The following is a 19,784-nucleotide window of genomic DNA, read 5'->3' as shown; positions in this document are numbered from 1 at the left end:
TGGCCAGCCAACAGACAAAGACACACATGCACACACAAATGGGTGTGTATGGGGAGGGGTCCCACGGAATTTCCAACGACTAAAGCAGTGGTTCCTAACCTTGTAATGCTGCGACTCTTTAATACAGTTCCTCATGTTATGGTGACCCCCAGCCATAAAATTATTTTCATTGCTACTTCATATCTGTAATTTTGCTACTGTTATCAATCATAATGTAAATAAATATTTGTGTTCTAGATGGTCTTAGGCAATCCCTGTGAAAGGGTCACTTAAAACCCCAGGGTTTGTGACCCACAGGTTGAGAACCATGGACTAAAGGGTGTTTTTGTTTGTTTGTTTGGTTGGGTTTTTTGTTTATTTTGTTTGTTTGTTTGTTTGTTTGTTTGAGACAGGGTTTCTTTGTGTAGTTTTGCTGCCTGTCCTGGATCTCACTCTGTAGACCAGGCTGGCCTTGAATTCACGGAGATCCACCTGGCTCTGCCTGCCGAGTGCTGGGATTAAAGGCGTGTGTCACCAACGCCCAGCCGAAGTATTTTTAAGAGGTCAAATTCTACACCTTTTCAGCCAGAAAAAAAGAAAAAGGAAAGATAACTTCACATGAACACAAGTTGAGAAAACTGCCTATCAATGTTAAAAGCTTTGCTGAAAACAAAGACCAGCAGACAGGCAGACGGACCTGTGGCAGAGGACAATAGCTATGGTCCATAGATAGAATATAGCCTACGGCTGTTCACTACAGTTTACTTCTTACGTTTTAAATACAAACAGGCAAAGGGAAAAAATAACATGAAACATCATAAATTATATGAGCCTCACAAAGACTAAAGTATTTACCATCTGCTTTTTGCTAATATGTATAATTGTGTGTGTGTGTGTGTGTGTGTGTGTGTGTGTGTTATTCATGCATGTGTGTGTAGACTGGAGGACAGCCTGGAGAGAGGGGCCATGTCATTCCTCGGGTGCTGTCCACCTTTATTTCCCTCCTGTTTTGAGAGGGCCCTTCCCTGTCCTGGCACTCCCAGGAACACATCTCCACCTCCCTGGCACTGGGACTGCAACCTCGTGTCATCCCCTCTAGCTTTATTTTGTTCGTATTCAAAGGACTGAATTCAGGTCCTCTGTTGCCTCAACTATCTCCCCAGCCTTATACTTGTCTTCGATTCAAGGGTTAACTGACAGCCTCAAGCAAAATTAACAATGCATTTATAAATAAAATACAAGACAGAACATTAACTCTTCTAAAGTGCCCCCAAGCCCAAGGCCAATCTATAAATAGCAAACTTTACAATCCTGAATCTTAGTGCCACTGACTTATTTCATGCTACTTCACAGAAGTCTCAAAATTGTTTACTGACCAATACTACCTGATATGAAACAACTGCCTCTGATTTCTACTACACATTACAAAGAGCAAGTCAATTATTTGCCATGGAACTCTCTAGAAAACCCGAAAACATCTTCTTTGCTATAAGCACTTCTTGGTTTCTTCTGTCTTCCTGTTGGACACAGCAGAGTGTGCAGAGGCTCCTTCAAAGTGCAGAGAGGAGGGGAAGGTGTGCAGCAGGGACAGGAACAGCATTTGAGAAGCAAGAAGCTGCAAGCAGGTGCCGAGGGACGAGGAGAGGGTCTTGGGAACTAAGCAGACAGGAACTACAGCATGTAGGACTCATGCCAGAGGCTGAGGACCGGGAATGCCCCATCTACAAGCTCTGCAGGCAGATGGCCTGTGCCCAGCACTGCATTCAGCACCTCCCACCATTTACACACAAGAGAGAACAGCAGTCCTCCCTTAACTGTGGTTCTACTTTCTCGTCTGGTTCCAGTTACCCAATATTAGATGGAATATTCCAGAACTAATTCCTAAGTTGTAAAGAACTTTATTACAGTATATTGTGAAGATTATTCTACTTTAGTAGTAATTATAATTTCCCACTGTCCCTAATTTACAATTTAAAACTTTCTTTAGGTAAGTGTATGTATAAGGAACCAACATAGGATATAGAAGGTTTGAAACTACCTTTTAGGCACTCAATGGGGATGCCATGAACTATAGATAATGGGAAGAGAGGATGGTGGTCAACTGTAAACATTTGGAATCAACAGATCAGTGACTAACTGGAAAATGAATTTAAAATCAGAAAGGATCTGTTATGTATGTAAAGTCAAGCTCACACATGATAATGAACCTGGAATGTAGGCCAAGGGGATGGGTCTTTTTCCAGAGAAAGATGTCAGAATGAAAACTGACAGAGAAGGCCAAGCACAGCTCACAGTTGAGCATTTGGATTCTGACTGGGAATTGAGAGTTAGATTTCTCTTTTATTTTAATGGATTTTAGTTTGTACTTTGTCATATTTTGTTACTACAGAAGTTAAAAGTTTTATCTCGAACATGTATTCTATTTGAAATAGTATTACTTATGTTGTATAAGCTTGCATTTATAGTTTATTTATTTATTAATGTTTTAATATTCTTACAAGAAAATTTTAAAAAATCATCAAGAAACTCAAAAGGAACTAACTAGATGGTGGGACTCAACAATCATCTAAAACCAAGTAGGTTTTCATAAAGTCAAATTTCGTAAGTAGTTGGGTGACTCCTGGGTGTGGCCTTTACATTTCTTTAACCTCAGAGAAGCAACGTTTTTGTTTTTGTTTTTTTTTTTTTTTTTTTTTTTACTGTGTATTTGATGTCTGTTTCTTCCTCCCAGTTAGTGGTATTTTAATTTCCAACAGCAAAGACACCTACATTAGTCACTTTCCTTGTCGCTAAGACAAACACATGAAGAAAAGCAACTGATGGGAAGAAGGCTTTATTTTGGCTCACAGCTCAAGGGTACAGTGTACCATGGTGGGGAGCCTGGTGGGGGGCCTGGAGGGGAGCCTGGTGGGGAGTCTGGTGGGAACCTGGTGGGAAGCCTGGTGGGGAGTCTGGTGGGGAGTCTGGTGGGAGCCTGGTGGGGAGTCTGGTGGGAGCCTGGTGGGGAGTCTGGTGGGGAGTCTGGTGGGGAGTCTGGTGGGAGCCTGGTGGGGAGTCTGGTGGGAACCTGGTGGGAATCCTGGTGGGGAGTCTGGTGGGGAGTCTGGTGGGAGCCTGGTGGGGAGCCTGGTGGGGAGTCTGGTGGGGAGTCTGGTGGGGAGTCTGGTGGGGAACCTGGTGGGGAACCTGGTGGGGAGTCTGGTGGGGAGTCTGGTGGGAGCCTGGTGGGGAGTCTGGTGGGGAGTCTGGTGGGGAGTCTGGTGGGGAGTCTGGTGGGAGCCTGGTGGGGAGTCTGGTGGGAACCTGGTGGGGAGTCTGGTGGGGAGTCTGGTGGGGAGTCTGGTGGGGAGTCTGGTGGGGAGTCTGGTGGGAGCCTGGTGGGGAGTCTGGTGGGAACCTGGTGGGGAGTCTGGTGGGGAGTCTGGTGGGGAGTCTGGTGGGAACCTGGTGGGAAGACTGGTGGGAACCTGGTGGGGAGTCTGGTGGGAGCCTGGTGGGAGCCTGGTAGGAGCCTGGTGGGGAGCCTGGTAGGAGTCTGGTGGGAGCCTGGTGGGATCCTGGTAGGAGCCTGGTGGGGAGCCTGGTGGGGAGTCTGGTGGGGAGCCTGGTAGGAGTCTGGTGGGAAGCCTGGTGGGAGCTTGGTGGGGAGTCTGGTGGGAGCCTAGTGGGAAGCCTGGTGGGAGTCTGGTGGAAGCCAGGTGGGATCCTAGGGGGGATCCTGGTAGGAGGCCTGGTGGCAGAAGTGGGGGTAGTTGGTCACCTTGTAGCTGAAGTGAGGAAACAGAGAGACAAATGAGGATGCTCAGCTCTCTTTTTCTTTCTTATCCAGCCTTGGACCACAGACCCCAGATTGATGCCACCTACATTATGGTGGGTAGGCCCACCTCAATTAGCCTCATCTAGCAAATCCCACATAGAAACACCCATGTTTGTCTTCATGGTGATTCTAACCCCCACCAAGTTAACAAGATTAACCATCGTAATTCTATTATAAATATTCTACGATATTCATTTAATTTAGTCAAAATGTCAGTCAACATTCCAAAGTCAATTAAGAACTATGTTCATTGACTTCAACATTACCCAACTGGCATATTTTCCAAATGATAACCCCCACAACCATGAGAACTAGAAGAGGATGTGAAACAGTGCATGTAGGTGGTACAAGTGGGAAAAACCCAAAAACAACAGCCTGGGTATAACAGCTGCAGTCATCAATTACTGATGTTACTTTTATGTGGGGACCTGCGATCACAATCAGCCAAAACAATACCATTGCAGAGCTCTCTGAGACAGAGCCGACAGCCGTGCTCAGGTACTCAGTCCCACAGCTCCTGAGATCTGGTGTCTCTTTTCCACAGTGATCATTTCATTTCACTGCAAGGACCCCCACCAGACCCGGAGTTCCCAAGGGAAGAGGCCGGGCAGTGTTCCTCACCAGTCTCTAGCACCCCACTGGACATAGGGCCCTCGGCATGCCCAATAATCCAGACACTGGATTCAGACAAATGCAGTGATCTCTTATTGTTCTCCACAGTATATGGCCCTGCAAAAGCAGGGAAGAATTTACATTTTATAACAACAACAACAACAACACACACACACACACACACACACACACACACACACACACACACACCACCAACAACAACAACAACAAATCCAAGCTGAAAAAGTTTCAACTGAACTACAACTGGTCCTTGCCACCCTTTCAGTATAAGTGAGCAAACAGCTGGACTTCAATGGGAGGTACAGGGAAAAGGTCACAGGGTTTCATTGTTTTGTTTGATGACTATAAATAGATTAAATGTTTATTTCGGATCACCAATTTTCTACAATTGCCGTAACTTCAAATGCAAACAATATTAGCTACTGAGTGATATGCTTTACTAAAAACAGAAAATTATTTTTAAAGCTTTAGAAACTTGGAGGCTTCAACCATGTGTTCTTACTACTAATGGCCAATCATTAAATAAAGAGCCAGCTCTTTATTACTGGCCAGCCTCTGACAAAGCCCCTAAACTGGTTTTCAAATAACTAATAGTTATGAAACATTATCACCAGATCTGCCTATTAAAATACATGAAGTCACATTTTAAGGGAAAAAATTGTTCTCCATCTACTTACATCATCTTTACAAGCCACTAGCCTAAATAATTAGTAACAGTTCATATATTTTGCATGTGCATATGTATTATATACAGATTTGTGCTATACATAATATGAACGCGCCCTTGTTTGAAAGGAAGCCACCATCCCAATTGCTGTTGTATGTACAATCTTTGTATATCTTCACAGTTACCTTGACATAACAGCTCACGGAAAATTATGAGTGTTGAAAGTTCTTAGTGCATTTAAGTGCCTCTACACAAATATTTATGATCAAATTTGCAATGCATGAAAATTTCAATCTAATCTCCCTAAGCCAAGGAACTCCAAGGATTCATGTGCTTCAAGAGCCATTGCAGTCAAGAAAAGGAGCTTTCATGTGGCTCACAAAAGGCCACACTTGGCCACCTCAGAGCCACAAGTGACAGTAATTAGACTTGGAACTTCTTATGCATGGGCCTATCTTATCTAACCAAACCCAAGATAGCTTGCCAGCCATTTATCAGCCATTCTCACTGGCCTGGGAGTCTAAGTGCATCACAGAAGCCATATGAAGCAAAGCATGAGGAAAATGCGTTAGCAAATGCCCAGACATGGGAAATCATGGAACTTAGTGTTGGGCGGCACAGGCAGGAGAGATGAGATGTTATTACTTTGATAATAGTATAGCTGATAAGGTTCACTATTTCCTAAGTCCCTGGACTATAAATAACCCAGCAAAACAAAATCAATGTACATGCACTGCTCTTAAATAGATAAAGGAAAGGAGATAGCACATGCTGTTTTCCTGCCACTGAGAACATTTCTTCTTAGGAGCTGGAGCCATGACTCAGTGGTTGTCTATCACAGCACCAGGGAATGAATGAGAAAGGAGAATAGGGGAGATGGAAGAGCAGAAGGAGGTGGTGGAGGAGACGGGAGGGAGGGCACAATGGGAGGAGGGGGAGGGTAGCGGGTAGAGGAGGAGAGAGCCAACAGGGCAGAGGACAGCTATGTGCCCTTGGTCTTTCTAAAGGCAGGCTGCAGCCTACAGGAACAGTCTCGCAGCACTAACAAGGGAAGTGCCAGGTTAATCCAGGCACAGTAACTCTCGTGTGAACTTGCAGACACTGTACTATACACACCAATGTCTGGATTCTTCAGGTACACCAGAAAGGCACCCTGCCTAAGTGGGCAATTTCTTATCTTCCGTATGTGATGTTCAATATTCTGTGCTTGTGGAGCCCTGTCCTGACCCTCACTGGGGCCACTGTAATATGCACCAACAGTACCCATCTCCTCCTGCCTTAGGTGTTTACCCTTCAATGAAGTCTTCAGCTCCGTGGTGGGGATATATCCTGGTTTTGCATCCCAACTCGCAGAAATACCTGTTGATCATTCCAGAAAGGTATCAATTCCTTCCCTTCCCACACCTCACACAGAACTTCATCTACTCCATATAATGTGATGTGATATTTAATTTTATCTCATTTGTCCATTATGACTTGTGGTCTTAGGCAAACCTTAAGTTCTCTATTTTGGGGTGGATCCTTTCTATCTTTCATGTTATTTGTCTGGATATGTTTTCAATGTTGTTTTTCTCTCTGTTTTAAGGTAGTGTCTCAAAACACCTATCCCCCTGCCTCTGTATGTTAAGAAAGAAGAAATGTGGAAGCCCAGGGGGAAAGGATTTTTTTTTAAAATGAATCTATAAACCTCACAGTGATGACTTGAGAACAAAATACTTATTTGGTGTCCAACAAGTTATTTACTGTAAGTAGATATATAAGAAGAGGCCATGTCTATTTCATTTCTCAAGATCACAGTTAATCTGCCACCTGGCAAATCAATACTTAATTTTAAACATGGCAGTCAGTGACTGAAGACCAAGGCTGCAAGATTCATTAAGGTCTGAGATATTCAGCAGTTTCTAATATTCCAACAAAATACTTGTGAGTTCCAGGCAGACTTTGCCAGAGTCTTCCCTCAGTGGCCAGTCAGTCCTGCAGAATGCTCAATATCCTCTATTCCTTGTCAGGAGGACAACACTATGAAAACCCCAAGTCTTCTGGTTCTACCTCTAAAATACCTCTTCAAGCCAGGCATCTTATGTACCCCAGTCTGCCCCCACTTCCTGAGTCTATTCTCTGGGTCACTCTGCCACAGGCATGCTCTGAGCTGCCCTCCTTTCCACACTGTGTGTGGCCACAGCAGCCGTACAAGCCAGCCTCTTCTCTCATGCCATTCTTGTGAAAGCTTCATCTTTCTCATCTTTGTTAAGTCCTTGTCCCAACTCACTATCCTGTGATGCTACTGATCTATGCTGCCTACATAACTCAACGTGTGGTTGTAGCCAGGAATGAGTTTGTCCCCTAAAAGGCATTTGGCAATATCTAGAGACATTTGTATTTGTTACAACTGAGGGACAGAGGCTGTAACTGGTATCTGACGAGAAGAGGCCAGTGTTTTTGCTCAATATCGTACCAGATACAGGACAGCCTCCAGACAGCTCAGTTCCAGTGGCTGACTGCAAAGGACAGAAATCTTGTTGAAAATCAGGAAGTGAATGAGCTGAAAAGGTTCAATGTGACATTACCACACTCTCCTTATTCCTACTTTTAATTGCTTTCAAATAAGGCAATAAAAATTGTGGGGATTAGTCTCTTAAGTTTTATCATGTGAAACAGTATGTGCTAACAACAGCTAATCCCATGGAGGTTTCCCGGTCAACACTAACGTGCTCATGTATGTTCACTGATCCAGGTTTGAGAAAACTAAACCATGAGGAGGAAACTCCTTCCCTCACTCAGCAGACAATGGAGGCACCGAAGGAGAAGGGACACCTGAGTAGAACGCTTGCCCCGCTGCCAGTAAGGACTTGGAGCTGCAAATTTTCTTCCACCTTTCTTTGTCTTTGCGACACTGGAACAAACTCCAGTTTCCTCTTTGGTAAAATGGGAGAGAAGACGCATCTACCTCCCAATATTGCAAGAGGCTCCAAAAGCATCAGCACATTCAGAACAGTACTTAGCAAGTAGTTGGGTACCATCAATGATGACCTCCATAAAAATTCTAATATGTAATTTTCATACTTCTCAATTGAGAAAATTAATTTTATTTCCATTTTAATTACAAAGGTGTATCATGGGATTAAAATTAAGAAAATTAAAACTGACTCCCATCAACATCTGCATATAATTTACAAATGCTTACAACTTTAGATAGTATAATTTAAATATAAGGAATATCTCAGCACATAAAAACCACAGAACTTTCCAAGATGCCAAGAAAGGCTGTCATCTAAAGAAGGGTTTTATATATATATATAAAGTCTTCAATATTTACTAAAGTGTCTGAGATACTTTAAGTTGAAATGATACTTTCCAAATAAATGATACAATACACTTTTACATTCTGCAAATCTTCTGTTATAATATATTTCTTTGGGTGAGAATGGGCATCAAAGAGCCTTTCACATGCTTGGCAAGTACTACACCGCCAAGTCACATCTCCAACTTTTGGTTTTTAAGACAGAGTGTGCAATCAACTGTGACTAAACAACACTGGCTGTCCCTGAACTCATGACTGTCCTGCTTCTACTGAGGACTACAGAGATGCACACATCTTTCCCTCACTCCTTTCCTTTTCCCTCCCCCGACCTTTCTATTTTTGGCAGTTGTTATCACTCTTAAACTAAACTGTAGTGTGTGTTAACTACTCAGTTTATTTTCCCACCTATAACATTTTCAATTCTTTATTATAAAACAGAATTAATAATCAGCCCTTATTTAGATTTCTTCAGATAACTAAAAGTCAAATGAACTTCACTGTCTTTGATAAACTTAATACATGACGTGTTTCCTCAAAAGAAGCATATTTTTACTTAGAAATATTTTCTTAAATAGTACTTCAGAGTTTGGGTTATAATTTCCAGTCATGGGACTGGAGAGCTGGTCCCACAGTTCAGACACAGACCGCTCTTCCAGAGGACCCTCCATAGTCCCTAGCATTCAGACTGGGTGTCTGACAACTACCCAGAACTCCAGCTCCAGGAGATCTGACACTTCTAACCTCCTTGGACACCTGCAATCACATGTACATACCTCCACAGGGACTTCCATATACACATAGTTAAAAATAAAATAAAGTCATTAAGAAATTACCAATCCACAAGAAAACAGAAATTAAAATTCATGCAGCTTCCTGTCCAACAGGCATCTTACATCAGAGCAACAGAAGCCATAATGAGTACCTACTAGAAACTCATACTATTAATGATTTTCTATTTGACATTAAATGATTCCCTCAAAAAATATTAATAGCAAAGATCAAAATTCATCTCAAGATGCAGCACATTCATCTTCAGAACCCCTGCTCCTTTCGCTCTGCATGCTCTGCAGATCATCTTCCACCTCACTGTCGCTCCTGCATTAGCGAGCTGCACTGCTCTAGACAGCCATGTGTTAATATTTGCAGCTAGTAACGCACTCCTTTCTGGTTACCGTTCAGCCTACCATATTAGATTTTCCTGAGTGTAGGTATTATTTATATGCCTTGCTAAAAGACGATATCTAGATGCAAACAAGCCAGGTGAAGTTAACTAGTTTCTTAGTATAAACAGTGTTCACATTTGGTTTAACTGTTTAAACTCTTCATCAACTCGAATCAAGTGAAGGAAATCACATCAAAGGGTGGAAACACACAACAACACAAGCTTCTTTTCCATTCACATAGCAAACCTCAGGCAGTCACACACTCGCGCGCACACACATACACACACACACATCACACCCAGGAGTATGTGCACAGTCACATTACCAGCCATGGCAGGTCAGCCATCCTCATTATCTGTGTGCTGGCACACCTGAGCTCCCAGCCCCTGCACGTCACACTCAGAGGCAGCTCTGCTGCTCACTGGCTGGCAGGCTGCAGTCCTGGGAGTCCTCCCCCACTACCTCTCCATGGCAACGGCAGCCACAGAGAAGCCAGTCCACCTCTTACGCAAATGAAAGGAGGCCACAAATGTCAGCAGTCCTAACAGCCTGCTTTCCCTCCAGACTTAATTTCCTTCTTAAAGTAACAGCTGTGCATTCCTCGTCCTGTGCTCCAAAACATCCTTCTGAACTTAGGAAAATCAGAGTTAAAAATCCATTTGTTTGACCACTTACATAACCTGACAGAAGATCCAAAGACAACTGCAATTTGCTGAGTCCCAATTCCCAATCCAGTGTCTCAGCAAGACCCTTTGTATCTGGGTTTCTAGATAAGAGTCCTTTAAGAGTTTAGCTAGCCTGCAATTTGGCTACAGAGATGGAGACAAGAGACCTTGCCCAACCATTATAATGATCCCAAACCAACCATATCCAATATACTCTGCCTCCTTTGGAGACTGACATTTATTTAGAAAAATCAAGTTATTTTTAATTGCTTTTTGAAACAACCAGTCAATTATCTAGGCAGAATCCCCCAGGAGTCACAGACTGGTCAGAAATCCCTTTAGCTGTTAACACTTTGTATTTAAACTGTTTCAAGTTTATTTCCTGAATACATAGTTAAAGAGGCAACACTGGTGCCCACTTTGTATGGCTACAGAGATCACAGTGATGGGGTCCTCATCTACAATATCATATTAATAACTGGCGGGTATTAATGGTCACACCAGAATATGTTTTAAAATTGCTTTAGAGCAATGGATACAGCAAAAATTAAGGTCTTAGGGAAGGATCTGGGAGGACTTGGGGGAGGAGAAGAACATGTTCAAAATATATTTAAGTTAAAAATGATTTCAAATAATAAATATATAATAAAAAGAATGTTTTAATATACATATTATAACAAAATATACATTTCCTGTACACTGTTATTAAATACTGGGTTGTCTCAAAGACAACAGAATAGTTAATTTAAATATATACACACACACGAGCATGCACACATGCACCTACATACATATGTATGCACAAAAAAATTACAAAAATGAAATAGGAAGCAAAACTTTCATTTAATTATTCCACAAGCATTTAATAAATCCTATCAATGTGCTGGGCACTCTGATGCTTGGAAACAGACAGGAGGGTCACTTGGAGCCATGGAAGCTGTCTCTCAAACAGCTAAGGCCAGCCTAGCCTACCAGCATTCCAAAAGATACCTGGAGTGACCAGAGGTGTCAGACCACACAGACTCAAGAGACCCAGAGCAGTGTGGCTGCTGGAAATGGAACAGGATGTGAGGGAAAGCAAAGGGAAGGAGGCCAGCGCTTCTAAAGTTCAAGTTCAAAGCAGGACACGTGAGGGAAGTGGCAAAGGGATCGATCAGCATGATGTGAGGATCGAGACCTTTACCCTGAGTTCAGAGCAAGTGTATATGAGTTCAGATGACACAGGGACACAATCTGATCAAAACCCATGGAAATTACTGCCTGCTTTGCTTCTAATATCCCCACTCCCACCACATCCCCACCCCCGAAGTAAGACTGAAACTCAGAATGTTTGTGTAATTTAAACAGCTGCTAGCTTCATAGTGAGTGTGAGCTATTAAATGCACACATACCTGCATGCACACTGGGAAGCTCTTCCTTTTCAAGCTAACAAGGCCACTCAATGTGGCCTGTGCTACTCACTAGTCCCAGCAGCAGCCACTTCAGGGAGCGGGAGGAAACTGCCCTGCATGCCCAGCCTGTAGCCACAGGCCTAAAGTATATGGATTATCCAGTTCCCACCCAATAGCTCTATTTCCAGAACTCAATACCCCCAAACAAGGTATTTGTTCATATACGATCTTACAGGCTAGATTTGAAAGACAAAAGCTAGGTTATATTCATTTTCATAACCCTACCCTCAGAAATGCAACAACAAAAAAATCCTTTCTAAATGAATGTTTTGTGGCCTTTCTTTTAATTATAAGGTCAATAATTCTAGGATTTTATTTATGAGTCAACTTCAAAAGAAACAAGTAACTTAGAAGTGGCCCTGCAACAAACACATCATCTGCTTTTAACTTTACCAATTTCTCTAAGCTCCAGCTGGGTGAATTCACTAGCTGGATGAACGCTATTTTAAGAAAACTACATCGTTAGTATTCCCACTAAGTATTGCATTGAAATGCTAATACAGATAAATTGTACACATTTTCCAAGTCTCCAGCAGTACTGACACTGGCCTGTGCTCTCAAGTCAGAGCCCTGCCATTACAGTGCCATTTTTGATTGACAATGACCTATTTTGAATCTCTGCACATGGTCCTCCAAGCACCAAGGTAAAGTTTCAAACAAATGTAAGTTGCCTGACTTCCTAGATGTCTTCCCACTTGCACATATGACAGAAACAGGACAATTCAACATGCTGGCTTCAGGGACTTATAAACTTTAAATTCAGCTCTTATCACATCTTACTACTGATTGTCATGAAGGGTCCTAAAGAAATAGAGATCCTCTTCCTGTTCCTCCTTTCCTCCAAACTAACATTTCTACCCATCATTCAAATCCACTCAGAAAGAGTTGTATTACCAAATACTCAATAGAGAAGCACCCCAAACAACCTTGAGCACATCAGGAAATGCTATTATGCTGTGGATGATTGATTGACAAATAAAACACTGACTGGTCAGTAGCCAGGCAGGAAGTATAGGCGGGACTAGCAGAGAGAACTGAGAGAACAGGAAGGCAGAGAGGAGAGATGCCAGCCTGCAGCTATCCAGGGAGCATCACATAAAGGAAGCAGGTAAAGGCACGGAACACATGGCAACATATAGATTAACAGAAATGGGCTGAGTATAAGAGTAAGAGCTAGACAATGGTAGGCTTGAGCTAATGGTCGAGCAGTTTAAATAATATAATCATCTGTATGTTTATTTTATAAGTGGGCTATGGGACTGCCAGGGCTTGGCGGGACCCAGAGAGAAAACTCTAGCTTCACTACTAGTCACATAGTACCGAGTCTCCAGGACAGGAGGCCTACTGCTGACAGTGAAGCAGCACACTAGCTGTCCTGGGGACCTCCTGCCTGCAAGTCTTCGATCACAGAAAGGGGAGGAAACTTGAGATACCCTCAAGACCTTTCACATTGGATGGTGGGACATGAAGATGAGCAATTGGATTGTGGGTCATGCAGATGAGCAGCAAGGCCATCGTCTGACCAGACTATGGAGGAGGACAAGGGTGAGACTTGATTTTCATGCAGTGGACTGCCAACTGGCTCAAGCATAAGGCTCTCTCTTTAGCAAAGAACCTGTCTTCCAAGTGACAGTAGCTCTGCTGATGTGGGAAACATATAATTAAAATTACATAAAATTAATATTTTAAATCTATTTGTATTGCATTCGTTATAAAAATAGGTACATTCATGGACATGGATGTACATTCATGGAGTCTCTGATTGACAGCAAAATTCATTTGGAAAGTACAGTTCTTATATTTCCCCATACTACAAGCATAACTTCCTCAACTATCAGCATCTAGACATCCAGCACCACACCACAGAGGATCACCTGCCAAAGAACCTAAACTGAAGTGTCACATCACCAAAGCCAGAATTAACACTCCATTATTTCCTGGTGTCCATTCCATGTATTATGACAAAAGTTCTATACACCAGCACTTATGCAGCATTGGTACCCATCATACAGAACAGTTTCACTACCTAACATCCTCTGAGCCCCACCCATGTATCTCCCCCTCTCCACAACCTCATGTGTTTACTGTCTCCACAGGTTATCCGTTCCAAAATGCCACATAGCTGGATTCACACAGTATGTAGCCATTTCAAGTTGGCATCTTCCACCCAGCAATATGCATTCAAATTTCTTCTTTATTTTTTTCCCTTGCAAATAAGAATACATTTTATTTTGATCAAATCCACCCTTCACTACGACTCTCCAAGTCCTAGATCCTTCCTCTCCTACCTTCATTCCTCTTTAAAAAGCATATGTGTGTGCATGTGTGCATGCTTGTGTGTGTGTGTGTGTGTGTGTGTGTGTGTATGTGCATGTTTGTGTGTGCATGTAAAATATATGGAGTCAAATTAATGTTGTCTGCAGGAATATGGGTGTAGAGCTTTCCACTGTAGCATGGGCAACACATCCCTGAAACTGCTCCATGGTTTAATCTAATCTCCCAGGACGACAGCTCCAGTCTTCTTAACATTATACATGGCTTCAGCAATCAGATGTGTAAGTAAGGGCTCATTTACCCATGACTGCTCCACAGTGCAGTACAAGGATGCATGATTCCCATCCATATCTCACTGTGCCCACTTACAAACAGGAGTGACTTAGAGGATGCTTGTCTTGTCCTGGGATATAAACTAGACACACTGATTTCGGTCATTCAACTTATTTTGGATAACTTGTTTTGTAAGCACAGAAAGGCCTTATAATAAATCTCCTGTAAAGTAAAATAAGTAAAATCTCCTGCCTCAAATCTAGGACACTGACAGAAGTAACTCAATTTATATTCTGAAATTTAATAGCTTTAAAATAAAATAGTCCAGTCTGGAAATCAAACATTCAAACAAAATAATTAGTGTTCCTCATACTACATGTTTAATTTATTCTTCGTTTTATTTTTATTTTGTGTATGGGTGCTTTGCCTAGATGCATGTCTATGTACCATATGCATGCAGTGCCTGTGGAGGCCAGAAGAGGGTGAGATTTCCTAGGACTAGAGTTACAGGTGGTTGTGAGCCACCATGTGGGTGCTGGGAATAGAACTCAGGTCCTCTGGATGAGCAACCAGCGTTTTTAACCTCTGAGCCATCTCTCCAGCCCTCCACACTACCTGTTTTTTTATATATGTTTCATGCTGTGTCTTTTGATTTGAGGCAACTCATTGGATACAACACTATGATTTTCTACTTTAATTAGAAACAACAATCCTAGTACTTCAAGGCTAAGACAGTAGGGCAGTGAGTTCTAGACCTCCTGGGGCTATACAGAGAGATGGTGCTATTTATAAATACATAAATGAAGGAATAATAGACTTTATTATCAAAGAATTTTTGTGTGGAGGTATATATATATATATATATATATATATATATATATATATATATATACACACACACACACACACACACACACACACACACACACACACACACATTGTATGTCTGCGCACGTTGAGCCCAGAGATGACGTATCTTCCTCTATAGCTCTCCATCTTATCTTCTGAGATAGGGTTTCTCTCACTGAACCAGGTGCTCACCGATTGGCCGACTGACTAGCCAATGAGCTCTAAGGATCAGCCTGATTGCCTACTCACCATACCTAGCTCTTTTGCGTGGGTGCTAGGTCTTTATACTTGCCAGACAGGAACATTACCAACTGAGCCATCTCTCTAGCCCAAAAGCAATTACTCTAATTGTAGTTTTTCCCTTTTCTTTCCAGATTTTTCAAATAGATATCCCATAGCACACTGTAACATTGGTTATCAGTGTTCTTCGTATGATTCTATCATCATTTATATAATTATCAAATATTATACCATCCCAGGAGGCAGCAAGCACTGAAGAAATTCCCATCCTGCCCTAACAGCAGCCCTAACACGGAGACAAGACCATGAAAAAGTGAACAAAAAGTGAAGATTGAGGCTGATAAGGATGGTGTTCAGCTGGAGCTGCGGCCAGCACCACAGCACCCACCCAGAAGGCATCAGGCCCCGGGTTCCACCTCCAACTCTGCAAAGGGAAAATAGACACGTTCCCAATTTTGGTATTTAAGATGATAAATTTTTCTTGTAACTCTTGAAAGATCAAAATAAAATGAAATGATCTTGAATTAGGTCCTCAAAGGAAATGTTCAGACTCTGTGGAGACTGATCCTGGGATCTTGTATGCATGTTCTACCATGGAATCACATCCCAGCCCCAAATGCTCAAACTTCTAATAAAGAAGAAAAGTGTGGTATTTTTCTTAATAGTTAACTAGAAAAGAGAAAAAAACAATGACCATGTTTCCACAGTACCAAGCAGATACAACAGAAGCCATCTAGTCACACAGCCAATTACAATAGTCAGGGGCCAGCACAGTGCAGTCATTGTGTGGCACTGACAACACTAGTCACCAGTCACACGAGGGGAGGAGCACTAGAAAGACACTCGCTGCTGCCCCAAGTCAGCTGTGCTGTACATTTCACACATTTACGCTCATACAAATGCGTGGAAATGTTTGTGTCTAGATGTACGTGTAGCTATATGAACACATACATTTTACACATTTATGCTCATACAAATACATGAAAATGTCTAGATGTATGTGTAGCTATATGAACAGACATACATTTTACACATTTACGCTCAAATATGTGCAAATGTTTATGTTTAGTGTACATGTAGCTACATGAACACACACACGAAGTACAATCACTAGCAGTTACTTCCATATGATACAGTTATGAATGACTATAATTCTCTCAGTATATGATCTTTCAATTCTCCAATGAGCACAGACTGATGAACTTCTACCTTCACCCGTGGGGGGAAGGAAGGACAGCATACTGTTCTTCCTAAAGCATGGACCCTCGTATTACAGGGTCCTCAGGCAAATGACTGAACCAAGAGTAACACTACAGACAATACTTCAAATTGTCACCAAAACTGATAGATTAAAGTAAGTGAATTCAGAGTAGGCACTTTTTATACACTGCTGAGAGCTATGAGCTATGAGAGCATGAAAGCCATTAGCTTCCAAGTGTAGTTATCTCTACTTGAAACGGAGAAAGGCAAGATGACCCATTTTTCTGGTACTAACCACTGGGAGCTCACATTTCAGCATGGAGGCCAATGAAAACATACACCGCCTTATTGTTCTAGTGATATTCTTGATGGGGGAAAATAATATTGCTTTTAAATAGGCAACAGGCACTGTGCTGATACCAAGATTTTCATCTGAATCACATTTGTGCTGAAGCTGAAAGCCACAGCCACCAGCATGGTTTCCCTCCTACATTCCCATGGCTTTCCTCACTGCAGGAGAGCTCATGGGGCCGGAAAAGGAAACTTCTTGTCCTTTTCTCTCCGGACATACACCAGCTGCAGGAAGTGTTACCTGCAGCCACAGCATCTTACTGCCACCTGCCTTCAGTCACAACCTGGTTCTGCCCTCTCTAAGCTCCATGGAACCTCATCACTCCATGAACTCATGCTCTGGGCTTTTCATTCTTCTGTTGATCTCCTGCCTCAGGAGACAGGTGGCACTTTTTATGCTCGGTCAGCATTCAGCACTTGGTGGACTCGCTAGACTTCCCTTCCCATGATCCTCCTTTCCTCACTGTTTGCATCCGTCTGCTGCTACTGCTCCGACCTTTCACAGACCCGATGATTGGAAACCCAACTAGAAACTGGCACTTAGAATTCAATTTTTAAAGAATGAGCACAGTTTGGCAAGACAGAGCACAAACACACCTCTCTCTGCATGCAGCACATTAGGAGAGCAGTAACTGTCTACCTTGCCTCTCACACACTTTGCTCTGAAACACCAGATACTAGAGAGCTAGGTCACTGTCGACACTGCCTGCCTTCTCCACCTCAGAGGAGAATGGGTTAAAGCAGCTGCACAGAAAGTCTCTCATCTGGGGCAAGTAACTGCAGAGTGGGCGATGGAGGAACGGCTCAGTGGTTAGGACCATGGACTGTTCTTACGAAGACCAAGGTTGGTTCCTAGCACCCATGTCAAGTGGCTCACAAGCACCTGTCACTCCAGTTCCAGGGACATCTGATACCCCTGGTCTCCTTGGGTGCATGGGTGGACAGTCATGCTCGTCACACACACACACACACACACACACACACACACACACACACACACAGAGAGAGAGAGAGAGAGTTAAAAATGAAATAAATCTCTAAAGCTGTGAAATACAAAGGCATTTAGTCCAGCTACAGGAAGTGAACAACTTTTCTAATAAGGAAAACTATACTTTTAAAAAAAAAATGTGGTGATGAGATCTTTACCTCACCCTCCAAGGTCAAGTTTTCTGAGCCCAGGTCTTCTGGGGCAATGTTCCCAGCCATTTGAGCACCAAAGGCTACAGCACAGCACTGGCTGCTACTCGGGCGGAAGTGGTCACCGAGTGACTGAGGAATCCCCTGTGCTGAGCTTCAGAACAAGAGGGGTGAGCAAACTGAGGCGACACAGTCCAGTGGGCATGACAAGGGTGTGTACCAGGATAATCTGGGGATCATTTCCGGTTCTTGACAAACAAACATATCTTAGGTATGTTTCAAAAGGTGGTTTTGATTCCTGAGATAACTGATGTGTCACGGGAGACACACAATGACTATTAGCACCTGCCAGTGTCTTCAGAAATGTTAACTTTCAAAAACTGATCAAATAATATCACCCACACAGATATCACATAACTGTACTTCATATACAATGGGCATCTTATAAAAAGATGTTTATATTTTAAAGATTAAAACCCTCAATGGTGACAATGTACTCCACAAAGCCACCTGAGGTCTTTCTTCACACACTTTCCAGACTTTGCAGAAGCTGCATGTCATTTCTTAAGTGTGTGTCTGCAGTGAGTAACATAAACTAAATCTCCATGGATAAACCCCAGTCTGGTTCCACCTGAAAGACATTTCTTTATTCACCCCAAGCTCTGCACAAACCAGAGTCAGCAATTTCCAAACCCTGCTCTCAGCCTAGAGGCCTGCTTGGGCTGGCTGCACCCAGCTGCCGAGCTCTCGCTCTCCAAGGTGACCGCCCAGCAAAGCACCTTCTCGTCTGGAAAGTCCCCACACAGGGCTTGAACTCATTCTGAAACCAGAGACAGCACTTCCTCCTATCACTCATCGGGGCCAGCATACATGAGAGAGGAGTTTTTCAGAAAGCCACGGGGCTCTCTCCTAGGACAGCTGCAGTATCGTTGCAGGCAAGCGTAAGTACGTGTGGGAGGAGGGGGCTGGGCAGCAGCTAACCGAGGGTTTACAGAAGTTAACAGGTAACAACAAAGGCTTCCATCCCTCTTCACGATTTTAGCAACATCCAGTCACGTACCACCCTTTCCCACAATTCCTCTCTGCCTAGAGAGAAAGAGCGGCTTGAGTGTGCACACTGGTACACAAGAGTAGCTAGAGAAATAGGAAACGCACATTCATGGAGAAAGACATACAGGCACCCCAGTTATATTTTACCTATAAACATAACATATCTGTTTGTATATACATACCATACATACACAAAGTAAAGACAAAAATAAAAAAATAAGCCAGATGTGGATTTACAACATGGGCAATCCCAACACTTTTAAAGGTGAGGCAGGTGGATCACAAATGTAGTCAGTTCCAGGCTAGGCTAGGCTACGGAGTTTAACCTTTCTCAAAATGTATTTATTATTTACTTCGAAAGGAAGGAAGGAAGGAAGGAAGGAAGGAAGGAAGGAAGGAAGGAAGGAAGGAAGGAAGGAAGGAAGGAAGGAAGAAGCCATAAATTTGAAGTGGAAACTTATTGGAGGGGAGAAACTGGCTTCTTTAGCAGTATTTTGTTTTCTAGATTATACTTTGGAACCACATAAGTATCTTAAAGAATTATAAAATACGAATTTAAAATGATTTCTTAAAAAGAAAGAAAGAAAAACATCATTATGTGTTAAATTGTAACATAAACAGAAGGAGGGGCAGGTAACAGGAGAATATTAAAATACATTAGTAAGTGAGTCAATGCATCATTCGAGGTCTCATTAGGAACAAACTGTTCTTTGGAGAAAAGATCCAGCTATAAG

The 19,784-nt window shown here is 42.7% G+C and overlaps 1 protein-coding gene across 5 annotated transcripts in view; it reads right to left on the bottom strand.

Moving 5' to 3' along the window:
• Hivep1 (HIVEP zinc finger 1) overlaps positions 1 to 19,784 on the bottom strand; it is a 147,462-nt gene that overhangs the window by 86,795 nt on the left and 40,883 nt on the right. The window contains exon 1 of one of the 5 annotated variants that reach the window (XM_015991007.3): positions 9,886 to 11,478. The exons of the other annotated variants lie outside the window; for them this stretch is intronic. Within the exon in view, the coding sequence (XP_015846493.1) occupies positions 9,886 to 9,892 (7 nt within the window). The 5' untranslated portion in view covers positions 9,893 to 11,478. Of the gene's footprint in view, positions 1 to 9,885; positions 11,479 to 19,784 lie in introns of those variants that run through there. 5 annotated transcript variants of the gene reach the window in all.

This window comes from Peromyscus maniculatus, chromosome 5, assembly GCF_049852395.1.
Source record: "Peromyscus maniculatus bairdii isolate BWxNUB_F1_BW_parent chromosome 5, HU_Pman_BW_mat_3.1, whole genome shotgun sequence".
Taxonomy (NCBI): Eukaryota; Metazoa; Chordata; class Mammalia; order Rodentia; family Cricetidae; genus Peromyscus; species Peromyscus maniculatus.
The sequence above is the reverse complement of the archived record's forward strand: the minus strand, read 5'-3'. Positions and strand labels throughout refer to the sequence as shown.